This window comes from Lolium perenne, chromosome 5 (genome assembly GCF_019359855.2).
Source record: "Lolium perenne isolate Kyuss_39 chromosome 5, Kyuss_2.0, whole genome shotgun sequence".
Taxonomy (NCBI): Eukaryota; Viridiplantae; Streptophyta; class Magnoliopsida; order Poales; family Poaceae; genus Lolium; species Lolium perenne.
Window position 1 is genome coordinate 242,912,388 of NC_067248.2, and position 24,380 is coordinate 242,936,767.

A 24,380-nucleotide genomic window follows, 5' to 3' on the forward strand; every position below is an offset into this window, starting at 1 on the left:
CGAAAACTCATTTTCAAAAGCAACTGTACATGCAGGAGTGCCATCTACCACAGACTATGCTTTGAGATTGGTGAGATTACTTGTCCTCTTTTTAACAAAACTGAAACATAATTGAAACAAAATTGAACAGTACAAAATGTTTCACAAGTTTCATAAACACGTGAGCAACATATGTGAAATTTTGTGAAACATACTTTAAACAGTAAATAAATTTTCATAAGTTTCAGACATGTTTCATAAATTTCAGAGATATTTCACAAATTTTTAGAAACTAGATCAATACATGAGTAACATCAGTGTGACGTCATCACTGTTCTACCTACCGAAGCCGATAAAATCTCTGCGTTCATAAGTAACCTCATGCACGAGCCACAACAAACAACTTACAAAAACTCGCATAGCCACGCTACATGCAACAAAAAACGCGGCCATACAAGCTAGTAGAAGAGGGAGTTGTAGGTGGAGACCGTGGCGGCGATGGACGCCACGCAGATGAGCAGCGACGGCAGCAGCGTCGCGTTGAGAAGCATCCCCTGGCCAAGGTACCCGGCGAGCGTGATTGTCCCGTCGGCGGCCACCCGCGCGAGCGTGCCGGCCTCCGTGGACAGGAGCCCGCCGTTCCAGGTGCCGCGCGACAGCCGGGCCGGCATCACCTGCGACAGCAGCGACAAGTTCACCCCCTCCAGCACCTCCGCGGACACGAAGGTGAGCAGCGCGGAGCACACGTACTGCGCCGCCGTGTAGGTCGACAGCAAGTTGAAGCTCAGCAGGACGCCCGCCAGCAGCACCACCTCCGACGCCACGAGGATCTGCCGTTCCTCGAACATGTTGCTGATGTAGGTGCCGACGACGGCGTTGACGGGGAGGACGGTGAGGCCCAGCATAGCCAGGAAGATGGCCACCGTGCTCGTGGTCCAGCTGAAGTAGTAGCTGGTCACCACGCTCGACTCCGACAGCAGGATCTCCATGGAGAACTTGAGCATGAAGTAGATGAGTAGCTGGACCTTCACTGATGGAGTGAGCAGTCTGTAGGCCTCCACAACTGAAGGCGCTGCTGCTGCTGCACCAGGCGCCTCTTCCTCGTGGTCATTGCCGTCATGAGCGTCTTGCTTCAGCAGATGTTCCTCTTGGTCGTTGTCGACATGCGCGTCTTGCTCCAGCAGATGCTTCAGGTGCTCTGTAGGACGGAATGAAGTGTATCGTCACTACATAAATCATGATCAAGATAGATAATATGGGAATAAGTATCATAATTCTGCAAGGCATACTTGTGCTCGAGGAGCCAGCAGAGGAAACCTGACGGTGGACTTGTTCATACGTTTCGCCGAGAGCCGGCTCTTGGAACGAGATCCACAGCCAGATGAGGTACGCGAACCAGCCAAACGCCATGACCCAGCCAGGCAATGTCTCCGCGTTGACGGTGAACGCGTACAGCTTGAAGTTGACCTGAAGTAGTCCGGCCATAGCCGGGCCGCAGGCCATGCCGAGGGCGCTAGCACTGACGAAAGCTGCAGAAGCCTGCATCCGGATCCTCGGAGGAACACAGTCGCTGATGTATCTCCGGTTCACGGCTCTGGCCGATCCCATCCTACATACACATCACCAAAATCACATCAGACACACTGAATTGCATATTTGATTTGCAGGAATTTCATACGAAAACGGATCTTCTTATGCTTACCCACAGAGAGCACGGCCAACGAGTAGAACGGTCAGGGAGTTGAAGTCGTAGGCCATGGCGTACATGACATTGCCCAGGAGGAGCACGACGCTGCTGAAGAGAAGCGGCTGGAAGTAGGACCGGTTGGACCAGGCGCTGAAGTAGACCGACGAGAAGACCTGCGCCACGGGCATGGACCCGATGATTATGCCGCACACCGTGGCAGCAGCGCCCAGGCTGGTGGCGTAGTCATCGGCCGTCGGGACGACGATGTACGTGTTCACCATGTACAGGAAGGTGTTGGCCAGGTTCAGCACCAGGGATATATAGTGGTACTTCTCCTCCGCCGCCGCCGTGTGCTCCTCCTCTGTGCCGGCGGCGTCGTCCGGCTCCGCGATCAGCGCGTGCTGCCCCAGGAACCGCAGGAAGTTGGTCGAGTTCGTTAGCTTGTCCGCCGTCGCCTTGATCATGTCGATTATGGGATCCTTCAGGGAGATTATATATGTCACTGTTAGTCGCATAAGAGCTGCAGAATCACTCACCGTTTGTACCGACAAAGAGAGGCACAAGACTGAAAAACCTTTGGAATGGCCAGTGGGTTTTCGTCATAGATATTCAGATAGCTCCCTTCACGTTCCTCGAGGTCGCCAAGGTTGCGAGACAATGCCCCCACAACAGCTCCAATACCCTACCCACAATTTTAAGATTTTATTAAATCCGTTTGTTCAAATTCAAAATTTTCAAAGTAGCATCGCAGAAATGCTGGCCAACGTACTCACCACATGCTTGAAAACCTGCTTTAGCTGAGAGAAGGGGTGGTTGGATCTGCTCCTGACAAAATAGTCAGTGAACGTATACCCGAGGCGCTCGTCGAACTTCTTCAGAATCTTCCGGACAGCATTGGCATTAAGATCAACAAACTTGAGGAGCCTCACAAGATCCAAGCCAACTGCCCTGTAGTCCTCTTTCAGCTCCGCTATCTCCTGGACCAACGGAATGTCCTCAAGCACCGCCCTTCGCTTCCCCAGCTCCTCGAGCCATGCCGCGATCAGCCCTTGCTGTTTTATCATGAACAGCACTATCCTCTCAATCTGAAAGAAAAGGGGGAATAACGTGAGACCATCTAAACATGAGATCATCTTAATCTGAATCGCAAACCTCATCATCAAGCAACTTTGAGAAATCTTTGAGAACACGTCTTCTGTCGTGGTTTCCTTCCTTTGTCTGCTCTGTGTACACCTTCACTCTTGCCTTGAGCAGCTTGTAGTTGAAGTAGTACCTGAGATGTGCAGGCAAACGATGTTTCAGTACTGACTGAAACTGGGTAGAGTAGATCAACAGAGGAGGAAATTCTAGTTGATCACACGATGAATAAATTTCACATACTCCTCCCATCCTGGAATCTGGTCTTTTGTTAGTTTCTTGGAGAAGTTCACCATTTTTCTTCACAGTGCATATAACCTACAGGACAAGTGCAAATGTAAGGTATTCAATCAGAAGAAAAGAAACTCGCAAAAGAATCAGATAAGAACCTAGAAACTTGGCAATGAGCTAAACCTTACCAGGACTAGATCTTCTGCTCCTCCCTGGAAATATTCTTGGTAGTAAAGTGGGTAGGTGGTGTACTACCATCTGCTCACTATATATAGCTTTGCTTTTTGGAACGATTCTTGCACGTTGGATGAACTGGTTAGTTATCAATGCTGACAAAATCCATGCTAAAATTATATGGAAATCAAGTTCGATACGCACAGCTGTGCAGATCATTTTATATGTATCTTCACCGTCCATATCCATTAGCTTTTCATTGGATTATAAAGCTGTGCCAGGCCCAGCTGCATAATCCGAAATAACAGGAAAATTAAAATCTACGTGTCTGACTTTTGTGCTATTGTATGATAGTTCTGTCCGAATATTCGAGAATATGCTTATTTGGACACAATAATTTATGTGTCCAAATCTATTTATCCTTTCGTTTAAACATCATATTGATTATCATCAAGAGACTATAACAACGGATTAGATATATATGTTCTGTTTATTTATTTTTATTTGGACACAATAGGTAATGTGGAGGACTACTACCTGACTATGCAACGGATTAGATGATATATGTGGAGAGTTGACAATACGTTTTTATTGTTCTGAAACGAATGGAGTTGACTTTACCTAATCTAGTATTTCCGGGGAGGAAAAGCTAACAAATGTCAACCATTTCTTTTTTGCAGGGATAACACAACAACCATAGCAATAAGCCAGATAAGCAATGCAGCACATTTGTTGCATATCCAGTTTGAAAAGGCCCCAGTTCTAGCAACAGCAGGTTGACTTGATTTCAGAATTAAAATCAGACAGGAGCCGAATGCGGTGTTTATAGCTCGTTCTACATGTAAGATGTTTTTCTGGAAAAAATGAAAACGATATTTAACAGTTCCAAAAAAATTCAGAAAAACAAACCTTGATGTAAATAATGGTGTATTCTGCAAACCTGTAAAATTTCAACTCGAAATACCATATATGCTAGGCCGTGCAAAAAATAATAAAAGTGGAAATCTGAAGTAGTGAACAATGCAGATTTTGAAGCCTCCAAAAATTGCCATATTTTGCCATTCTTGTGTGAGCCAAATACAAGGGGTTTTGACTTGAGATTTTACACATTGGTAGAATACATCACTATCAACGTCTAGATTTCTTTTCAGAATATGTTTTGGTCAATGTCCGTACCCCTTCGATCGTGAGGGGATCCTCAGGCGATTAGGGTTCCTCTGCCTCCCGTCGCCGGCCGCGCTTCGATCTGGCCGTCTCTGTGGCCTTCGGGCCATGGAAGTGCGACGGATCACGGCTCTCGTGGCTCCGTTTCCCAGTTTTGGGGGCTTCGTTCCCCGTCTTTAGGGTTTTTGTTTGTAGGGGCGGTGTTTATGTGGTGGTGGAGGCGCCGTGTGCAATAATGTCTCCCCGGCTTCAACCCCATCTCGACGGGGATCTTCGGATCGTCAAGGAGCTTTATGGCAGTTCATCCTACTTCTTCATCTCCGGGACGGATATGGTCTTTTCGACCCGTTCAGCGACTTCCCGTCCGCAACCAACAACGTCAGACTGACTCAGGGAGGAGCGGCGACGCGCCGTCGACACGGTCTAGAGGTTGAAGATGAAGGGCTTCTCAAGGATCTCGTTATACTTTTCGTTTTTCTTGAACTGTTTTGTACTGTCCGATGTTTCTTTTAATGTCAGTGTCCTATTCGCAAAAAAATATAGATTTATTTTCAGAATTTTTTGAAACATAAAACAATTGGTTTCATTTAAAAAAAAATGCCAAGTCAAGCTACATTTGTAGTTTTCTTAACAGGAGCCAAGCTTCTAATTTTTTACCAATGTGAAGAAATTTTTTAAAAATTGGTACCCAAGAATTTACATTTTTTTACATATGGACTAAATCTTAATCCTGGACTTGCATTTTTTTAATAGAAAAATCGTTTCAGTCTTTTTTCCCCGTTCCTGATGAGAGAACACCGAACAGGCGCCAACGCAACCGCTTCAGCTTTTGTTTTTTTTTCTTTGGATCCAACAGACGGAAAGTCGACCGACTCATCTTGTGCAGGCCCACCGTACATAGCCAACCAAACGGCCCATTAGCCGCAACGGCGAGCGAGACACCCGCGAGTCACCGAACCCCGGCGCGGCGCACCAAGACTAGACCCACCGCCGTGGCCGACGCCGACGCCGGCGAAGAAAGAGGGAGGCGAGATGGGCGTGGGCGGGAGCTTCTGGGACCTGCTGAAGCCGTACGCGCGGCAGGAGGGGCCGGGGTTCCTCCGCGGCCGCCGCGTCGCCGTCGACCTCTCCTTCTGGATCGTCTCCCACAGCACCGCCATCCGGGCGCGCTCCCCGCACGCGCGCCACCCCCACATCCGCACCACCTTCTTCCGGACGCTCGCCCTCTTCTCCAAGGTCGGTCCGTCGGGCTGGCTCCCCTCCCCCTCACCTTCCCTCAGACGTCCCTCCCCCCCTTTCGCGTGCGTCGACTGCCTCTGGATTTCACGCCTCGTCGCGGTCGCCGCTTGCTGATGTTCCCCAGTGCTAGTTTCGTGTCTTGGATCGCGGTTTCGCCGGTCCGCATTCCTCAGTGGACATCTCGCGCTCTTCAAGCGTCAATCTTGGAGATGCAGCATTTCTGAATCTTAGTTTGAATTACTCATTTGTCTTTGGTTCCTCGATTTCTTTAGTTCTGGGCTTTTTAACCTTGCGATTTTGATTCACTCGTGTTGGTCTGCCTCTGGCACTGCTGCAGATGGGCGCTTTCCCGGTATTCGTGGTGGACGGCCAGCCGTCGCCGCTCAAGTCGCAGGCGAGGGCTGCGCGCTTCTTCCGGGGCTCCGGGATTGACGTGGCGGCGTCGACGAGCGCACAGCCGGAAGGGGAGGCCAGTGTCCCGGCGCCGGCCAAGAGGAGGAATGCTTTGTTCACGCGATACGTCAAGGACTGTGTGGTTAGTGCCTGCCTATATCTTGCCACTAATGTTGTTTCACGATTTAGAATTTAATTTGGTTATTAAGAAAGCTTGACTGAAGGTCATTGTTTTATTTATAAGCCTTTGAGGCCATTCGGTAGTAATTTTACTCTCCACTCTAGTCTAGGTTGCTGATGCATTTCGGTGCTCTGGGGTTACACCAAAGATCCTATCTTTGACGGCTTTAATTTTCTGTATCGTGTAGGAACTGCTGGGATATCTTGGAATGCCAGTGTTGCAGGCGAAGGGCGAAGCTGAAGCCCTTTGCGCTCAGTTGAATAATGAGGGTGAAGTGGCTGCATGTATTACTTCAGACAGTGATGCTTTCCTCTTTGGAGCAAAGACTGTCATAAAAGTGCTCCGATCGAATTGTAAGGTAGGCAGTCTCTTATAGTTTTGGTACCAGTTTTTTTTTTTTTAATTTGTTTCACTTTCCCTGTACCACGGCACGATGATCACGGAATTTTCTTCAGGAACCTTTTGAGTGCTACAACATAGCAGATATTGAGTCTGGCATTGGATTGAAGAGGAAACAAATGGTAGCCATGGCACTTCTTATTGGCTGTGACCATGATTTGCAAGGGGTGCCTGGTTTTGGTGTTGAGACCGCACTTCGGTTTGTGCAGTTATTTGATGAAGATCGTATTTTAGATAAGTATGTTTTCTACTTTGATGAGAAGTTCTTGTTATTTGTAGCGGAACGAATTCTCCAGCATTGCTTGTCTGAACCTCATCTTCTTTTTGCCTCTCCAGATTGCATGAAATTGGTAGAGGACTCTATCCATTCGCAGAAGTAGATGACAAGACCAATGTTGATGATCTACAATCGCCATCCACAAAGAGCCCAGCAGTTGCGAGATCGCCTCACTGCTCACACTGCGGTCACCCTGGCAGCAAGAAAGATCATACCAAGACTGGGTGCAATTATTGCTTGTTGGATTCATTAGAACATTGCGTGGAAAAACCAGCTGGTTTCAAATGTGAATGTCCTAGTTGTGACCAGGTAATCTCACTTGATTTACTGTAGAGCATAACTTTCCATTTTGCAAGAACCTTCCCAGCTTTCTTAATACTATTTGTTTAGCGTGTATTGCACAGACCAGCACTGTTATGTTGTATAATTTACAGTGCCTGATTCAGAAAAATACAGTTGTTTTCGCGTGTTTACAATGCCTGATCTGTTGACTTGTTTACTGTCATAATGCTTTTGATGTTCTCGGTCCAATCAAATAATCAAGACAGTATGGCGTGTCTATTTTCCCCTTTGTAATGATTTATGGGTCTTAATAATCATCTATTAATAGTATCTTTGGTGGAATCAATGGTAGGCACGTGACCTGAAAGCACAGAGGAGACATGAGAATTGGCAAATCAAGGTCTGCAAAAGATTAGCTGCTGAGACAAATTTCCCAAATGAGGAGATAATTAAACTATATCTTTGCGATGACAATTTGAATACAGGTAAAAGTTAATAACACTGATTTTAATATTTCTCCGTTGCACCTATAGTTCATACTGAAGTTTCTGAACTTGCTGCAAGTGCTAGCCATATCGTCCTTACTTTGTACTTCAGTATCGGCCTGCATTAAAATCTGTTAATTGTCCTCATTGTTATATACTGAGTCCTCATGGTCCTGTCTGCAGAAAGTGGTGTTCTGTTGTTTGTGTGGAATGAGCCTAACGTTGAGGCTTTGGTTGACATGCTAAAATATACGCAGAACTGGGAGCCATCATATATCCGACAGCACATGCTCCCTATGCTATCAACCATATATTTACGTGAAATGGCTTCGTCTCCATGTAAATCATTGCTTCTCTGTGACCAGTATGAATTCCATTCAATTCAACGGATTAAGATAAGATATGGCCACCCTTATTACTTGGTCAAATGGAATAGGGTCACTCGTGGTATGGTTTCTGGTGATGTATCTGACAAGAAGCCAGAATTAGATGGTGAGAGTGAGGCTGAGGTGATTATTTTAGACGATGATGATGACGAAGAGGAGGCAACTGTGAATTGTGAGTCTGCTGACTCATTGGATGATCCAGAACTGCCACAAGTACTCAGGGACGATAACGGCACCTTTCTGTTGACTGATGAAGATATCCAGCTAGTGGATGCCGCATTTCCTAATGAAGCACAGCGGTTTCAGGCCCAACAGGTGCACAATTGTTACTTTCTCCCTGTGATAGAACTGAAAAAACAATGATGCTTTCTGGAGATTATAATGAGCTACTGATTTATATTTGCACCCTTGCATCTTTATTTCTTGAACAAAAACTTTGTTCAGTGCGATTAACAAACCCACTGAATTTTGTACAGAGGCTCAAAGAAGAGAAATCAAGGTCACGGAAATCCAAGGCAATCAGCACATTGGAGACGCCAAGAGGGCCGAGACCCAGCGGGGTGCAGCTCAGCATCAAGGAATTCTACCGCTCGAAGAAGGGAGCAGGAGATGAAGCCACGGGGAAGAAGCCGCAGGCCGAAGCGGGCCAGTCATCGAAACCCGGCTCGAGAAAAGCCTCGCCCGTGGACCTGAATAAAAAAATTCCCAAGTCCCTGCGACGTCGGCTGCTGTTCGACTGAAACAACCCGACACGCCCTGACTGACTGGCCATGCTGCCACTGCTGTACATGCTCCTTTGATTGTGTTAACGTTTCTTTTGGGGGTCTTTTTAGGTGTAAATTTAAGTTAGGTAGCCCTTTTGTCTGTATAGCAAACCGGTAATCTTTATTGTAGGAAAAGGAGAGACTAGTTTGTTTAACTTGAGCGTTGCAACCTGACCTTATGTGTCTGTAATTACCTATTGTTGATGCTAATTGTGTTTGTTGAGCTGGAATGCAATAGACGTCTGACTGTAATAAATCCATGAAGCAAGAACATGTAGATGCTTTGGAACGAACTGAAGAGGCTTTCCGTATAACATAACAGTACTTGAACAGCTGAACACTTGGGGTGTTTGGTTTAGGAACGATGTAGAATGTAATATCATGGTTCCATTTCAGAGGAACGGGTTGATTTCACCCTTGTGTTTTGCTTTGAGTCCTTGTTTTTGTTTGGAATCAAAGATGATAATGTATTGTACTCGTATAAATTTATTTCCACATGTAATGAGTTTCATTGGTTCCTGGGTAAAGAAAACAAACTTGAAACACCCAATGTACAAGTACTATTCATGCTACATTCTTCATAAATTTATCTTTTTGCCCTAAAGTAAATGGGAATAATTTCTTACCTATTTTTTTTATACAAGTACAGTACTTGATTATCTTCGATTCACAACAAAATTCTATTCTTTTGACTTTATTTGAAATTACTAAATTTTCTTGTGCGTATAGGGTGTTGTGGCACCCAAGAGCCAAAAATTCAAATGCTACTAGCTCCGTTCTAAAATACTCTTATTTTTGTATGTATCTAGAGTTCTAAATGCATTTTAGTTATAAATTCAGTCGTATCTAAATAAACTTAAGACACTTATTTTAGAACGGAGAGACTACTTTTGAACAACTTTTCAAGATCTTAGGGCTCCTTTGATTCATAGGATAGGAAAAACATATGATTGATTTGTACTACAAGATTTGATCAGTTCATAGGTATGACCTCATGTTTGTTTTTTATAGGATTTTGCACTACAAGATTCCTATAGGATTATTTCCTATAGGATATGTTTCTATGAATCAAACAACTAGTATAGCAAAAAATCCTATAGAATCTAAATCCTATACAATGCCTACACTATTCCTATGAATCAAAGGACCCCTTATATCCCTCACCCTCTCTAGCCGGTGCCCCTACCGCCCAGGCCACACATCAAAATGTAGATTTTACATGGGCCCTATTCCTACGAATGGGGGCACTCCGCTGCATGTTTTTGAAGGAATGCCACCTGACATTTTTATTTAACTGATAGCAATGTTACATCAGAAATTACATGAGATAAAATAAAATCTGAAGGATCAACATTCCACACATGCATATCCTTTGAGCTATAAGCAAATTTCGCTAATTCCTGCCACTTTATTAGCATTTCTTGGACAATGATGGAATTACACCTCTATCATCTGACCGGCTTTTATTCAGCTAAGATCGTCACATATGGATTTCAAACTTCAATCGTGTCATTACAACATTTGATTAGTTCAAGAGAGTTCAACTCGATCAACACGCTGGAGCATCCAAATCTTTCTAGGAATTCGTCCAAGCCTTGCGGTAGGCTTAACACCTCCGCCACAGCCGCACTTAGCACATTTTCAAGTGGGCAATATAATCTCCCTATCGCCTATCTTCGTGTCTTTCTGTCTCTAGAATTCGAAAACTTTCGACCCATCATTGGGAACCATTATAACTTTTTTGGGTAGTGGTATTGTAACTATACGTCTGTATGTACACGCGGTTCATTATCTTGACCATAAGTCTGCAGGGAATACTTAGTTAATGTTTTTGGAATTCAAAGGAAATTACTTTTGTTTTGAGACGGAATACTGCAAATACATTTTTTTCAGGGAAGAATGCAAAGATTTGGTTTTTTTCTTAGTTATCAGGAATTCCTGCTAGCGTGGGCTTTCTCTTAGAAGAACGTTTTGGGCTTCTTTTAAGAATAGTGCTAGGCTTCATTAGCGCATGCAATTACTATAACTTTGGGCGGACCCTCTGTACTATATTGTGGCTGATTACAACACAACCACATGACCTAGCGTCTAGCGAGCTGTGAGAAGGGCCAGATGCGCAGCCACCACGACGGCAAACTCTCCCAGATCCTCCTTCGCGACGGCGACCACCGCTCCTTGTCCCTGCGATGCCGCCATGGATTTCGTACTCCTGATCCACACATCTCTGGTTGAAAGCGGTGTTGAGATGAGATTTCTCCATACATATCACTTCCAGGTGGTCTTGTAAACGCCGCCAAACGTGAGGTCGGCGCATGGGGTAATTTCATCTCAACATCGCTTCCAACCGAGGTTTCTCTTTTTTGAAACGTCGCAGGAGAGCTGCGGTATTCATTAGAAGAAGACTCGGGTTACAGGGAACCGAACAAAGGGAAAAAGAAAGCAAAAAGCAGCGCTAAGCGCTGGATCTAAGCCCTCACTCTCGCGGTACAAGCTGCCGGCCCCTAGCCAGCGCCCACACGGCCAACTCATCGTCAACCTCAGCTACAACAACAGCCACCGGCCTATCCTTGTTGTCGAAAATACGGCGGTTCCGCTCCTTCCAGAGAACCCACAGCACCAAAAAGATGGTAGACGCGGAGCGCTTGCGATCACGCACCGTTGCCGCGGCGACGGTGGAGGCAAGCCACTCCAAAGGGCTGGAGGGCGTGCCCCAGGTGAGAGGTGAGAGGACGGGGAGGTGGTGAGCAGCCGCCACCGCTGTCCAGACCCGCCGCGCCCACGGGCATTCCACAAGGAGGTGCAGGGCCGTCTCGAGATTCCGTCGACACAAGGGGCAGAAGTAAGAGTTCGGCCACCGGCGTGCAAGGAGACGATCTGCCGTGAGCAGTCTATTCAGAGCGAACAGCCACCCGAAGAAGCGACACTTGGGCGCGGCCGTCGCGCTCCAAATGAGCTTGACAAAGGGAGAGGAGGTCGCCCCCAGGAACTGTAGCCGGTACGCGGACTTAGACGAATAAGTACCGTCCGCGGAGAAGCGCCAAACGAAGGCGTCGGCGACACCGTTTACTAAGGTAACGCGGCGCACCCGATCCCATAGGTCCACGAACTCTGACAGCGAGTCAGCCGTGACACGCCCTCGAAGGTCAAGAATCCATTTGCCGTCGTTGAGCGCCTCGGCCACGGACCGACACTTACGGCGGGAGGCTTTGAAGAGGGTTGGCGCGATTAGGAAGGGGGCTCCTCCATCGACCCAGCTGTCCTTCCAGAAGGAGGCAATCTTCCCGTCGCCAATGGTTGCGCGGGTGGCAACCGCGAACAGCTCTTGATCAGCTAGAGAGCACGGAACAGGCATGCCAACCCACGGCTTGTCCCGACTGCATCGCTCGTGCCATAGCCATCGAAGCCGCAGCGCCGTGCTAAAGCGGTCCAAGTCGAGGATGCCGAGTCCACCTAGATCAAGTGGCCGGCAGATCCTGCCCCAAGCCACCTTGCAGTGGCCGCCATTGCATGTCACTTCCCCATGCCAAAGCCAAGCGCGGCGGATGGAGTCGATCTTTTTCCTCACCCATACCGGCAGCTTGTGCACCGAGAGCCAGTACACCGGGATGGAGGAGAGGACGGCGTTGAGTAACGCGAGGCGACCCGCCGTGGACATCATCTTCCCCTTCCAGGTGGCAAGGCGGCTGGCAATCTTATCGATCAGAGCCTGCCAGTCAACCCTCCTGAGCTGCCTAGTCCCAAGCGGTAAGCCCAGGTATTTGCATGGGAGTGCAGCGATGGGCACGCCTAAGGGAGCAAGCACGGCGGCGACATCAATGCCACCACACCTGATGGGGTATGCAGCGCTCTTCCCGAAGTTGATTCGCAGTCCAGAGGCTAACCCAAACCGCTCGAGGATCGCCTTGACCAACCTCACATCCGCTGCCAATGGATTGAGGAAGATCGTGGCGTCGTCCGCATAAAGCGACGCACGAAGGGTGGCCACCCAACCTTTGAGCGGCGAAAGCAGGCCACGCTCCGTGGCCAAGGCAAGGATCCGCTGCAGCGGCTCCATGGCGAGTATGAAGAGAAGCGGGGAGAGGGGGTCGCCTTGCCTTAGGCCGCGACGATGTAGGATGGCCTCGCCCTCGATGCCATTAAGAAGCACCCTGGAGCTCGACGAGGATAGGATGATGGAAATCCAGTTGCACCACCTTGGGCTAAAGCCGCGGGCGCGCAAGGCCTCCAGAAGGTACGGCCAAGAGACAGTGTCAAACGCCTTCTCCACATCGAGCTTGAGGAGGATGGCAGCCGTTTTGCGGCGATGGAAGTGCCGCACTAGGTTCTGGACGTACAGGAAGTTGTCCTGTATAGACCTGCCGCGGATAAAAGCGCTCTGCCCCGGCGCAATGAGGTCGGCGATGCGCCGGCTAAGCCTAGTCGCAAGGATCTTCATGAAGATCTTGATGACCCCGTGAATGAGGCTGATCGGGCGGTAGTCCCGCACCGTAGAAGCCCCGTCCGACTTAGGGATGATGACGAGGTGTGCGGCATTAATGCGGGCCAGCCCACTGCGGTTCATGGCATGTAGATGTCCGAAGGCCAACAACAGGTCAGGCAGGATGATGCTGGCCGCCGCTTTGAAGAAGCCCCCGGAGAAGCCGTCCGGTCCCGGTGCACGGTCAGCGGGAATGTCGGCGATAGCCTGGCGCACCTCATCAGCCGAAAACGGCGCGTCAAGCTCGCTGAGGTCCAGCTGCGGCAACTGCAGGGCCGGCCAGTCGATCGCAGTGGTAGGCGAGGGGGCGGATCCGATCAAGGTGTCGAAGAAGGCCTTGATCATGTTGGCCTTGTGTTGATGCTCCGTCGCGATCTCGCCCTCGCCCGCTGATGGCGTGTAACTCACACGTTCGTTGGGAACCCCAAGAGGAAGGTATGATGCGCACAGCAGCAAGTTTTCCCTCAGAAAGAAACCAAGGTTTATCGAACCAGGAGGAGCCAAGAAGCACGTTGAAGGTTGATGGCGGCGGGATGTAGTGCGGCGCAACACCAGGGATTCCGGCGCCAACGTAGAACCTGCACAACACAACCAAAGTACTTTGCCCCAACGAAACAGTGAGGTTGTCAATCTCACCGGCTTGCTGTAACAAAGGATTAACCGTATTGTGTGGAAGATGATTGTTTGCAGAAAACAGTAGAACAAGTATTGCAGTAGATTGTATTTCAGTATAGAGAATTGGACCGGGGTCCACAGTTCACTAGAGGTGTCTCTCCCATAAGATAAACAGCATGTTGGGTGAACAAATTACAGTTGGGCAATTGACAAATAAAGAGGGCATGACCATGCACATACATATCATGATGAGTATAGTGAGATTTAATTGGGCATTACGACAAAGTACATAGACCGCCATCCAACTGCATCTATGCCTAAAAAGTCCACCTTCAGGTTATCATCCGAACCCCCTCCAGTATTAAGTTGCAAAGCAACAGACAATTGCATTAAGTATGGTGCGTAATGTAATCAACAACTACATCCTTAGACATAGCATCAATGTTTTATCCCTAGTGGCAACAGCACAACACAACCTTAGAACTTTCTCACATCGTCCTGTGTCAATGCAGGCATGAACCCACTATCGAGCATAGATACTCCCTCTTGGAGTTACAAGCATCTACTTGGCCAGAGCATCTACTAGTAATGGAGAGCATGCAAGATCATAAACAACACATAGATATAACTTTGATAATCAACATAACAAGTATTCTCTATTCATCGGATCCCAACAAACGCAACATATAGAATTACAGATAGATGATCTTGATCATGTTAGGCAGCTCACAAGATCCGACAATGATAGCACAATGGGGAGAAGACAACCATCTAGCTACTGCTATGGACCCATAGTCTAGGGGTAGACTACTCACACATCACTCCGGAGGCGACCATGGCGGCGTAGAGTCCTCCGGGAGATGATTCCCCTCTCCGGCAGGGTGCCGGCGGCGATCTCCTGGATCCCCCGAGATGGGATCGGCGGCGGCGGCGTCTCTGGAAGGTTTTCCGTATCGTGGCTCTCGGTACCGGGGGTTTCGCGACGGAGGCTTTAAGTAGGCGGAAGGGCAGGTCAAGAGGCGGCACGAGGGCCCCACACCACAGGGCCGCGCCGCCCTAGGGTGTGGCCCCCTCGTGGCCCCTCTTCGTCTCCTCTTCGGACTTCTGGAAGCTTCGTGGCAAAATAGGACCCTGGGCGTTGATTTCGTCCAATTCCGAGAATATTTCGTTACTAGGATTTCTGAAACCAAAAACAGCAGAAACAAAGAATCGGCACTTCGACATCTTGTTAATAGGTTAGTTCCGTAAAATGCACGAATATGACAGAAAGTGTGCATAAAACATGTAGATAACATCAATAATGTGGCATGGAACATAAGAAATTATCGATACGTCGGAGACGTATCAGCATCCCCAAGCTTAGTTCTGCTCGTCCCGAGCAGGTAAAACGATAACACAGATAATTTCTGGAGTGACATGCCATCATAACCTTGATCATACTATTTGTAAAGCATATGTAGTGAATGCAGCGATCAAAACAATGTATATGACATGAGTAAACAAGTGAATCATAAAGCAAAGACTTTTCATGAATAGCACTTCAAGACAAGCATCAATAAGTCTTGCATAAGAGTTAACTCATAAAGCAATAATTCATAGTAAAAGCATTGAAGCAACACAAAGGAAGATTAAGTTTCAGCGGTTGCTTTCAACTTGTAACATGTATATCTCATGGATATTGTCAACATGGAGTAATATAATAAGTGCAATATGCAAATATGTAGGAATCAATGCACAGTTCACACAAGTGTTTGCTTCTTGAGGTGGAGAGAAATAGGTGAACTGACTCAACATTAAAAGTAAAAGAATTGTCCTCCATAGAGGAAAAGCATCGATTGCTATATTTGTGCTAGAGCTTTGATTTTGAAAACATGAAACAATTTTGTCAACGGTAGTAATAAAGCATATGTATCATGTAAATTATATCTTACAAGTTGCAAGCCTCATGCATAGTGTACTAATAGTGCCCGCACCTTGTCCTAATTAGCTTGGACTACCGGATCATCACAATGCACATGTTTTAACCAAGTGTCACAAAGGGGTACCTCTATGTCACTGTACAAAGGTCTAAGGAGAAAGCTCGCATTGGATTTCTCGCTATTGATTATTCTCAACTTAGACATCCATACCGGGACAACATAGACAACAGATAATGGACTCCTCTTTTATGCATAAGCATGTAACAACAATTAATAATTTTCTCATATGAGATTGAGGATATATGTCCAAAACTGAAACTTCCACCATGGATCATGGCTTTAGTTAGCGGCCCAATGTTCTTCTCTAACAATATGCATGCTTAACCATAAGGTGGTAGATCGCTCTTACTTCAGACAAGACGAACATGCATAGCAACTCACATGAAATTCAACAAAGAGTAGTTGATGGCGTCCCCAGTGAACATGGTTATCGCACAACAAGCAACTTAATAAGAGATAAAGTGCATAATTACATATTCAATACCACAATAGTTTTTAAGCTATTTGTCCCATGAGCTATATATTGCAAAGGTGAATGATGGAATTTTAAAGGTAGCACTCAAGCAATTTACTTTGGAATGGCGGGAAATACCATGTAGTAGGTAGGTATGGTGGACACAAATGGCATAATGGTTGGCTCAAGTATTTTGGATGCATGAGAAGTATTCCCTCTCGATACAAGGTTTAGGCTAGCAAGGCTTATTTGAAACAAACACAAGGATGAACCGGTGCAGCAAAACTCACATAAAAGACATATTGTAAACATTATAAGACTCTACACCGTCTTCCTTGTTGTTCAAACTCAATACTAGAAATTATCTAGACCTTAGAGAAACCAAATATGCAAACCAAATTTTAGCATGCTCTATGTATTTCTTCATTAATGGGTGCAAAGCATATGATGCAAGAGCTTAAACATGAGCAAAACAATTGCCAAGTATCACATTACCCAAGACATTTATAGCAATTACTACATGTATCATTTTCCAATTCCAACCATATAACAATTTAACGAAGAAGAAACTTCGCCATGAATACTATGAGTAGAAACCAAGGACATACTTGTCCATATGCTACAGCGGAGCGTGTCTCTCTCCCATAAAGTGAATGCTAGGATCCATTTTATTCAAACAAAACAAAAAACAAAAACAAACCGACGCTCCAAGCAAAGCACATAAGATGTGATGGAATAAAAATATAGTTTCAGGGGAGGAACCTGATAATGTTGTCGATGAAGAAGGGGATGCCTTGGGCATCCCCAAGCTTAGACGCTTGAGTCTTCTTGATATATGCAGGGGTGAACCACCGGGGCATCCCCAAGCTTAGAGCTTTCACTCTCCTTGATCATGTTGCATCATACTCCTCTCTTGATCCTTGAAAACTTCCTCCACACCAAACTTAGAACAACTCATTAGAGGGTTAGTGACAATAAAAATTAACATATTCAGAGGTGACACAATCATTCTTAACACTTCTGGACATTGCATAAAGCTACTGGACATTAGTGGATCAAAGAAATTCATCCAACATAGCAAAAGAGGCAATGCGAAATAAAAGGCAGAATCTGTCAAAACAGAACAGTTCATATTGACGAATTTTATTAGGCCACCAGACTTGCTCAAATGAAAATGCTCAAATTTAATGAAAGTTGCGTACATATCTGAGGATCATGCACGTAAATTGGCTTAATTTTCTGAGCTACCTACAGGGAGGTAGACCCAGATTCGTGACAGCAAAGAAATCTGGAACTGTGCAGTAATCCAAATCTAGTACTTACTTTACTATCAAAGACTTTACTTGGCACAACAAAACACTAAACTAAGATAAGGAGAGGTTGCTACAGTAGTAAACAACTTCCAAGACACAAAATAAGAACAAAGTACTGTAGGTAAAAACATGGGTTGTCTCCCACAAGCGTTTTTCTTTAACGCCTTTCAGCTAGGCGCAGAAAGTGTGTATCAAGTATTATCAAGAGACGAAGTGTCAACATCATAATTTGTTCTCATAATAGAATCAAAAGGTAACTTCATTCTCTTTCTAGGGAAGTGTTCCATACCTTTCTTGAGAGGAAATTGATATTTTATATTACCTTCCTTCATATCAATGATAGCACCAACAGTTCGAAGAAAAGGTCTTCCCAATATAATGGGACAAGATGCATTGCATTCAATATCCAAGACAACAAAATCAACGGGGACAAGGTTATTGTTAACGGTAATGCGAACATTATCAACTTTCCCCAAAGGTTTCTTTGTAGAATGATCAGCAAGATTAACATCCAAATAACAATTTTTCAGCGGCGGCAAGTCAAGCATATTATAAATTTTCTTAGGCATAACAGAAATACTTGCACCAAGATCACATAAAGCATTACAATCAAAATCTTTAACCTTCATCTTAATGATGGGCTCCCAACCATCCTCTAGCTTTCTAGGAATAGAGGCTTCGCGCTCTAGTTTCTCTTCTCTAGCTTTTATGAGAGCATTTGTAATATGTTACGTGAAAGCCAAATTTATAGCACTAGCATTAGGACTTTTAGCAAGTTTTTGCAAGAACTTTATAACTTCAGAGATGTGGCAATCATCAAAATTCAAACCATTATAATCTAAAGCAATGGGATCATCATCCCCAATGTTGGAAAAAATTTCAGCAGTTTTATCACAGGCAGTTTCAACAGTTTTAGCAGTTTCAGGCAGTTTCTCGCGCTTTGCATTAGAAGTGGAAACATTGCTAACACCAATTCTTTTATTATTATTAGTAGGAGGTGCTGCAACATGTGTAGCATTAGCATTACAAGTGGTGGTAATAGTCCAAACTTTAGCTACATTCTTCTCTTTAGCTAGTTTTTCATTTTCTTCTCTATCCCACCTAGCACGCAGTTCAGCCATTAATCTTATATTCTCATTAATTCTAACTTGGATGGCATTTGCTGTAGTAGTAATTTTGTCATGATGATTTCCATTAGGCAAAACTTTCGATTTCAAAAGATCAACATCAGCAGCAAGACTATCAACTTTAGAAGCAAGTATATCAATTTTCCCAAGCTTTTCTTCAACAGATTTGTTAAAAGCAGTTTGTGTACTAATAAATTCTTTAAGCATGGCTTCAAGTCCAGGGGTGAATTCCTATTATTGTTGTAAGAATTCCCATAAGAATTACCATAGCCGTTGCCATTATTATAAGGATATGGCCTATAGTTGTTACTAGAATTGTTCCGGTAAGCATTGTTGTTGAAATTATTATTTTTAATAAAGTTTACATCAACATGTTCTTCTTGTGCAACCAATGAAGCTAACGGAACATTATTAGGATCAATATTAGTCCTATCATTCACAAGCATAGACATAATAGCATCAATCTTATCACTCAAGGAAGAGGTTTCTTCGACAGAATTTACCTTCTTACCTTGTGGAGCTCTTTCCGTGTGCCATTCAGAGTAGTTGATCATCATATTATTAAGAAGCTTTGTTGCTTCACCAAGAGTGATGGACATAAAGGTACCTCCAGCAGCTGAATCCAATAAATTCCGCGAAGAAAAATTTAGTCCTGCATAGAAGGTTTGGATGATCATCCAAGTAGTCAGTCCATGTGTTGGGCAATTTTTAACCAAAGATTTCATTCTTTCCCAAGCTTGAGCAACATGTTCAGTATCTAATTGTTTAAAATTCATTATGCTACTCCTCAAAGATATAATTTTAGCAGGGGGATAATATCTACCAATAAAAGCATCCTTGCATTTAGTCCATGAATCAATACTATTCTTAGGCAGAGATAGCAACCAATCTTTAGCTCTTCCTCTTAATGAGAAAGGGAACAATTTTAGTTTTATAATGTCACCATCTACATCTTTATATTTTTGCATTTCACATAGTTCAACAAAATTGTTAAGATGGGCAGCAGCATCATCAGAACTAACACCAGAAAATTGCTCTCGCATAACAAGATTCAGTAAAGCAGGTTTTATTTCAAAGAATTCTGCTGTAGTAGCAGGTGGAGCAATATGTGTGCATAAGAAATCATTATTATTTGTGGTTGTGAAGTCACACAACTTAGTATTTTCAGGGTTGGCCATTTTAGCAACAGAAAATAAAGCAAACTAGATAAAGTAAATGCAAGTAACTAATTTTTTTGTGTTTTTGATATAGCAAACAAGATAGCAAATAAAGTAAAACTAGCAACTAATTTTTTTGTATTTTGATTTAGTGCAGCAAACAAAGTAGTAAATAAAACTAAGCAAGACAAAAACAAAGTAAAGAGATTGAGAAGTGGAGACTCCCCTTGCAGCGTGTCTTGATCTCCCCGGCAACGGCGCCAGAAAAAGAGCTTGATGGCGTGTAACTCACACGTTCGTTGGGAACCCCAAGAGGAAGGTATGATGCGCACAGCAGCAAGTTTTCCCTCAGAAAGAAACCAAGGTTTATCGAACCAGGAGGAGCCAAGAAGCACGTTGAAGGTTAATGGCGGCGGGATGTAGTGCGGCGCAACACCAGGGATTCCGGCGCCAACGTGGAACCTGCACAACACAACCAAAGTACTTTGCCCCAACGAAACAGTGAGGTTGTCAATCTCACCGGCTTGCTGTAACAAAGGATTAACCGTATTGTGTGGAAGATGATTGTTTGCAGAAAACAGTAGAACAAGTATTGCAGTAGATTGTATTTCATTATAGAGAATTGGACCGGGGTCCACAGTTCACTAGAGGTGTCTCTCCCATAAGATAAACAGCATGTTGGGTGAACAAATTACAGTTGGGCAATTGACAAATAAAGAGGGCATGACCATGCACATACATATCATGATGAGTATAGTGAGATTTAATTGGGCATTACGACAAAGTACATAGACCTCCATCCAACTGCATCTATGCCTAAAAAGTCCACCTTCAGGTTATCATCCGAACCCCCTCCAGTATTAAGTTGCAAAGCAACAGACAATTGCATTAAGTATGGTGCGTAATGTAATCAACAACTACATCCTTAGACATAGCATCAATGTTTTATCCCTAGTGGCAACAGCACAACACAACCTTAGAACTTTCTCACATCGTCCTGTGTCAATGCAGGCATGAACCCACTATCGAGCATAAATACTCCCTCTTGGAGTTACAAGCATCTACTTGGCCAGAGCATCTACTAGTAACGGAGAGCATGCAAGATCATAAACAACACATAGATATAACTTTGATAATCAACATAACAAGTATTCTCTATTCATCGGATCCCAACAAACGCAACATATAGAATTACAGATAGATGATCTTGATCATGTTAGGCAGCTCACAAGATCCGACAATGATAGCACAATGGGGAGAAGACAACCATCTAGCTACTGCTATGGACCCATAGTCCAGGGGTAGACTACTCACACATCACTCCGGAGGCGACCATGGCGGCGTAGAGTCCTCCGGGAGATGATTCCCCTCTCCGGCAGGGTGCCGGAGGCGATCTCCTGGATCCCCCGAGATGGGATCGGCGGCGGCGGCGTCTCTGGAAGGTTTTCCGTATCGTGGCTCTCGGTACTGGGGGTTTCGCGACGGAGGCTTTAAGTTGGCGGAAGGGCAGGTCAAGAGGCGGCACGAGGGCCCCACACCACAGGGCCGCGCGGCCAAGGGGGGGGGGCGCGCCGCCCTAGGGTGTGGCCCCCTCGTGGCCCCTCTTCGTCTCCTCTTCGGACTTCTGGAAGCTTCGTGGCAAAATAGGACCCTGGGCGTTGATTTCGTCCAATTCCGAGAATATTTCGTTACTAGGATTTCTGAAACCAAAAACAGCAGAAAAACAAAGAATCGGCACTTCGGCATCTTGTTAATAGGTTAGTTCCAGAAAATGCACGAATATGACATAAAGTGTGCATAAAACATGTAGATAACATCAATAATGTGGCATGGAACATAAGAAATTATCGATACGTCGGAGACGTATCACCCGCAATGGTGGTGATGAAGTTTTTGCGGCGCCGCGACGAAGCTTTCACGTGGAAGAACTTCGTGTTCGCGTCGCCGGCGCGCATCCAGTTGACTCGTGCTCTCTGTTTGATGCGGATGCGCTCGATGACCGCCAGGCCGAGCACCCGAGACTTGAGCGCGCGACGTAGCTCAAGCTCATCGGCCTGAAGGACGCGAGATTCCTGCGCAAAGTCCAGCTGCAGGATCGTATCCTGAGCCATGAGGAGCTGGAGCTTCGTATCGCCAATGTAGTTTTTCTGCCAAAGCCGTAGCGCACGCGCCGTGCGGTGCAGCTTGAAGTCGACCTTAGCCAACGCGTCCAGAGGTGGGCAGGGCGCGTTCCAGGCCTGCGCGACAACGTCGGAGAAGCCGGCAACGTGTGGCCAGTAGGCCTCGAAGCGGAAGCGAGGGGGCCTCTTGAGCAAGGAGTTACATGTGAGCACAATGGGGCAATGGTCAGACATGCCCGTGGCCAGCGGCTGCAGGCGCGCCAGATTGAACAGCACATCCCAGTCCGGGTTGCAGAAGGCCCGGTCAAGGCGAACCAAGGTGGGCACGGCCTGCTCATTGCTCCAGGTGAACCTGCGTCCGAGGAGCTTTAGCTCCTTGAACTCGCAGGCGTTGATGGCGTCGCGGAACAGGGTCATGAGCCGCCTATTAAGGTTGGCGTTGCTCTTGTCGCGCGCCTCGTAGATTAGGTTGAAATCCCCGATGGCGAGCCATGGCCCAACCACCGCGTTCCTAATCCGCACCAATTCCCGCAGGAATTCAGGCTTAGCCGCGTCGTCCGAAGGGCCGTACACCGTGGAAAGATTCCAGGCGATCCCCTCGTCGCGCGGTTGGAAGCGCGCGGTGATGGCGGAGGTGGAGACGGCGATCTGGTCCACCTCGAAACGGGCGGTGGACCAAAGCAGCAGGACACCGCCGCGCGTGCCGTTCGCCGGAAGGACGGCGTGTCCGTCCAGCCGCGGCCCAGCAATGTCCGCCAGCATGGAGTCAGAGACAAGCTGCAGCTTGGTCTCTTGAATGCATGCAATGGAGCAGCTCGTTTGATCCAGCAGCAGGCGGAGGGCTAAGCGGCGCGCCCTATCGTTGAGCCCACGAGCGTTCCAGTTGAAGAGAGAAAATGCACTATGCATCAGGAAACTCGGACGAACCCATGGCAACCGAGCACGCACGAACGGCGGGCGGCTCACTTTGAAGAACAAACAGACGTGCCAGAGACGTTACAGGCGCCCGGCCAAGGCACCGACGACCACACCACAAGCCGCAACCAAGGCGGCAACACACAAAGCTATGGCAACCTAACATGGAAACCTAGCAAGACCCGAAGAGGGCGCACGGGCGCTCAGGCCACTGCCTCGCCGCCGGCGAGCTCGAGCAGCTGGTCATCCGGCAGGTCGATGAGGCCCACCGCGGAGACCCCAGCTGCCCGACCAAGCTTGGCCGAGAGGTCCTTCCCAAGCGGAGTCTTGAAGCGGCCGACGTAGGCCGCGCGAACCGCCGGCGTGAAGTCGTTGGGGGAGTCGATGAACTGCAGCTGCTTTGCCAGCCTAGCCTGGGCCTGCTGCTCCTGGGTGAGGCCGCTCTTGCGCGTCTTGGCAATCCGGGCGCTGGAGCGACGCTGCGGCGGCGGTGTAGCCGCGTCTACCGGCGGCGGGAGTGGCGGCTGGGGCCCCATGAGGGAGGCAGGCAGCATCCCGAAAACGTGCGCCATGAAAGTGGTGGCGCCGTCGACCTCGAGGTGGCGGAACTGGTCGGTGACGCCGTCGACCTCGAGGTGGCGAAACTGGTCGATGGCGCCGTCGACAGGTAGCAGGCCCTGCATGTCAACCGGATGCGCCTGCTCATCCACCTCCTGCACGCCAGCACCGAAGCAGACCTCGGGCTCAAACCCAGGAGGGAAGGTCGGCGTAGTGGGCTCGTCACCCGGCCCACCGCCCAGCTGGTGGCAAGGGAGGCCCAGCTGGTGGCTAGGGAGGCCCAGGTCGTCACCAAGCGGGCCGGCCCAAGGAGGGTTGTTGGCCACCATCAACTGCAGGTCAGGCTCAGAAGGCTGCGGCCCGCATGCAATGGAGAAGGACATGCAGCTAGCTGGCGCCTGGAGCTCGAACAGCATGGGGTCGGTGCGGGTGAGGTCACGCCAGAAGTCGTCGACCTCCGCAGCGCCGAAGAGATCCGGCTCCACAAACTGCCCCGTAGAAGCGCCAAGCGGCGACAGCACGGGCGGCAGGAAGGGGCACTGCTCCACCGGCAGCAGGTCCGGGGCAGGCAGCACCAGGCTTAGCTGGGCAGCGGGAGCTCCTGTAGGCACCACAGAGGGTGAGACCGGGACCGGTTCACGGGCGCCGGAGGAGCCCACAGCAGGTGGCAGTCTCGGGGACCGCGACCGCGACCGTGAGCGAGAGCGGGGCCCGCCCGCGTTGTCGGACGCAGGGGAGCGGCTGCCATGCTGGCGACCGCGGGGACCCCGCGAGCGACGTCCTTGGCGGCGCCCACCATGGCCCGGCTCCGCCGGCGCCGCCTCGCTACCGCGGCAGCCAAGGAAGCCGCCCCGCCAACCAGGGCGCGACCGGTTGCGCCGGCCTGC

At 47.5% G+C, this 24,380-nt stretch overlaps 2 protein-coding genes across 4 annotated transcripts; one reads left to right on the forward strand and one right to left on the reverse strand.

Annotated features, from left to right (window-relative positions):
* Positions 1-207: 207 nt before the first annotated feature.
* LOC127304241 (SPX domain-containing membrane protein OsI_32082-like) lies at positions 208-3,099 on the reverse strand. 3 transcript variants are annotated; one of them, XM_071820663.1, is made up of 7 exons: positions 3,047-3,099; positions 2,819-2,939; positions 2,440-2,751; positions 2,241-2,348; positions 1,682-2,145; positions 1,302-1,588; positions 208-1,177 (listed from the first exon to the last, which is right to left on the reverse strand). In XM_071820663.1, exons 1-7 carry the CDS (start codon positions 3,097-3,099, stop codon positions 438-440), a joined length of 2,085 nt encoding a protein of 694 aa, XP_071676764.1. In that variant the 3' UTR covers positions 208-437. The 3 variants fall into 3 exon arrangements, with proteins under 3 accessions (XP_071676764.1, XP_071676763.1, XP_071676762.1); XM_071820662.1 differs by having other exon boundaries at positions 208-1,150; positions 1,269-1,588; XM_071820661.1 differs by having other exon boundaries at positions 1,269-1,588.
* A 2,188-nt stretch (positions 3,100-5,287) lies between these two features.
* On the forward strand, positions 5,288-9,116 carry LOC127302478 (flap endonuclease GEN-like 1). Its single transcript, XM_051332950.2, has 8 exons — positions 5,288-5,608; positions 5,949-6,146; positions 6,373-6,543; positions 6,641-6,822; positions 6,921-7,170; positions 7,496-7,628; positions 7,812-8,329; positions 8,491-9,116. Exons 1-8 carry the CDS (start codon positions 5,405-5,407, stop codon positions 8,752-8,754), a joined length of 1,920 nt encoding a protein of 639 aa, XP_051188910.1. The 5' UTR covers positions 5,288-5,404; the 3' UTR covers positions 8,755-9,116.
* Positions 9,117-24,380: the final 15,264 nt, after the last annotated feature.

Excerpts from the sequence above, each read along its gene's own strand:
- LOC127302478 (XM_051332950.2), top strand. The coding sequence starts at position 5,405 with ATGGGCGTGGGCGGGAGCTTCTGGGACCTGCTGAAGCCGTACGCGCGG. Across the intron at positions 7,171-7,495 it reads AATGTCCTAGTTGTGACCAG|GCACGTGACCTGAAAGCACA; the intron begins GTAATCTCACTT and ends AATCAATGGTAG. Across the intron at positions 7,629-7,811 it reads CGATGACAATTTGAATACAG|AAAGTGGTGTTCTGTTGTTT; the intron begins GTAAAAGTTAAT and ends TCCTGTCTGCAG.
- LOC127304241 (XM_071820661.1), bottom strand. The coding sequence starts at position 3,099 with ATGGTGAACTTCTCCAAGAAACTAACAAAAGACCAGATTCCAGGATGG. Across the intron at positions 2,752-2,818 it reads CAAAGTTGCTTGATGATGAG|ATTGAGAGGATAGTGCTGTT; the intron begins GTTTGCGATTCA and ends CTTTTCTTTCAG. Across the intron at positions 2,146-2,240 it reads ACCCACTGGCCATTCCAAAG|GATCCCATAATCGACATGAT; the intron begins GTTTTTCAGTCT and ends ATCTCCCTGAAG.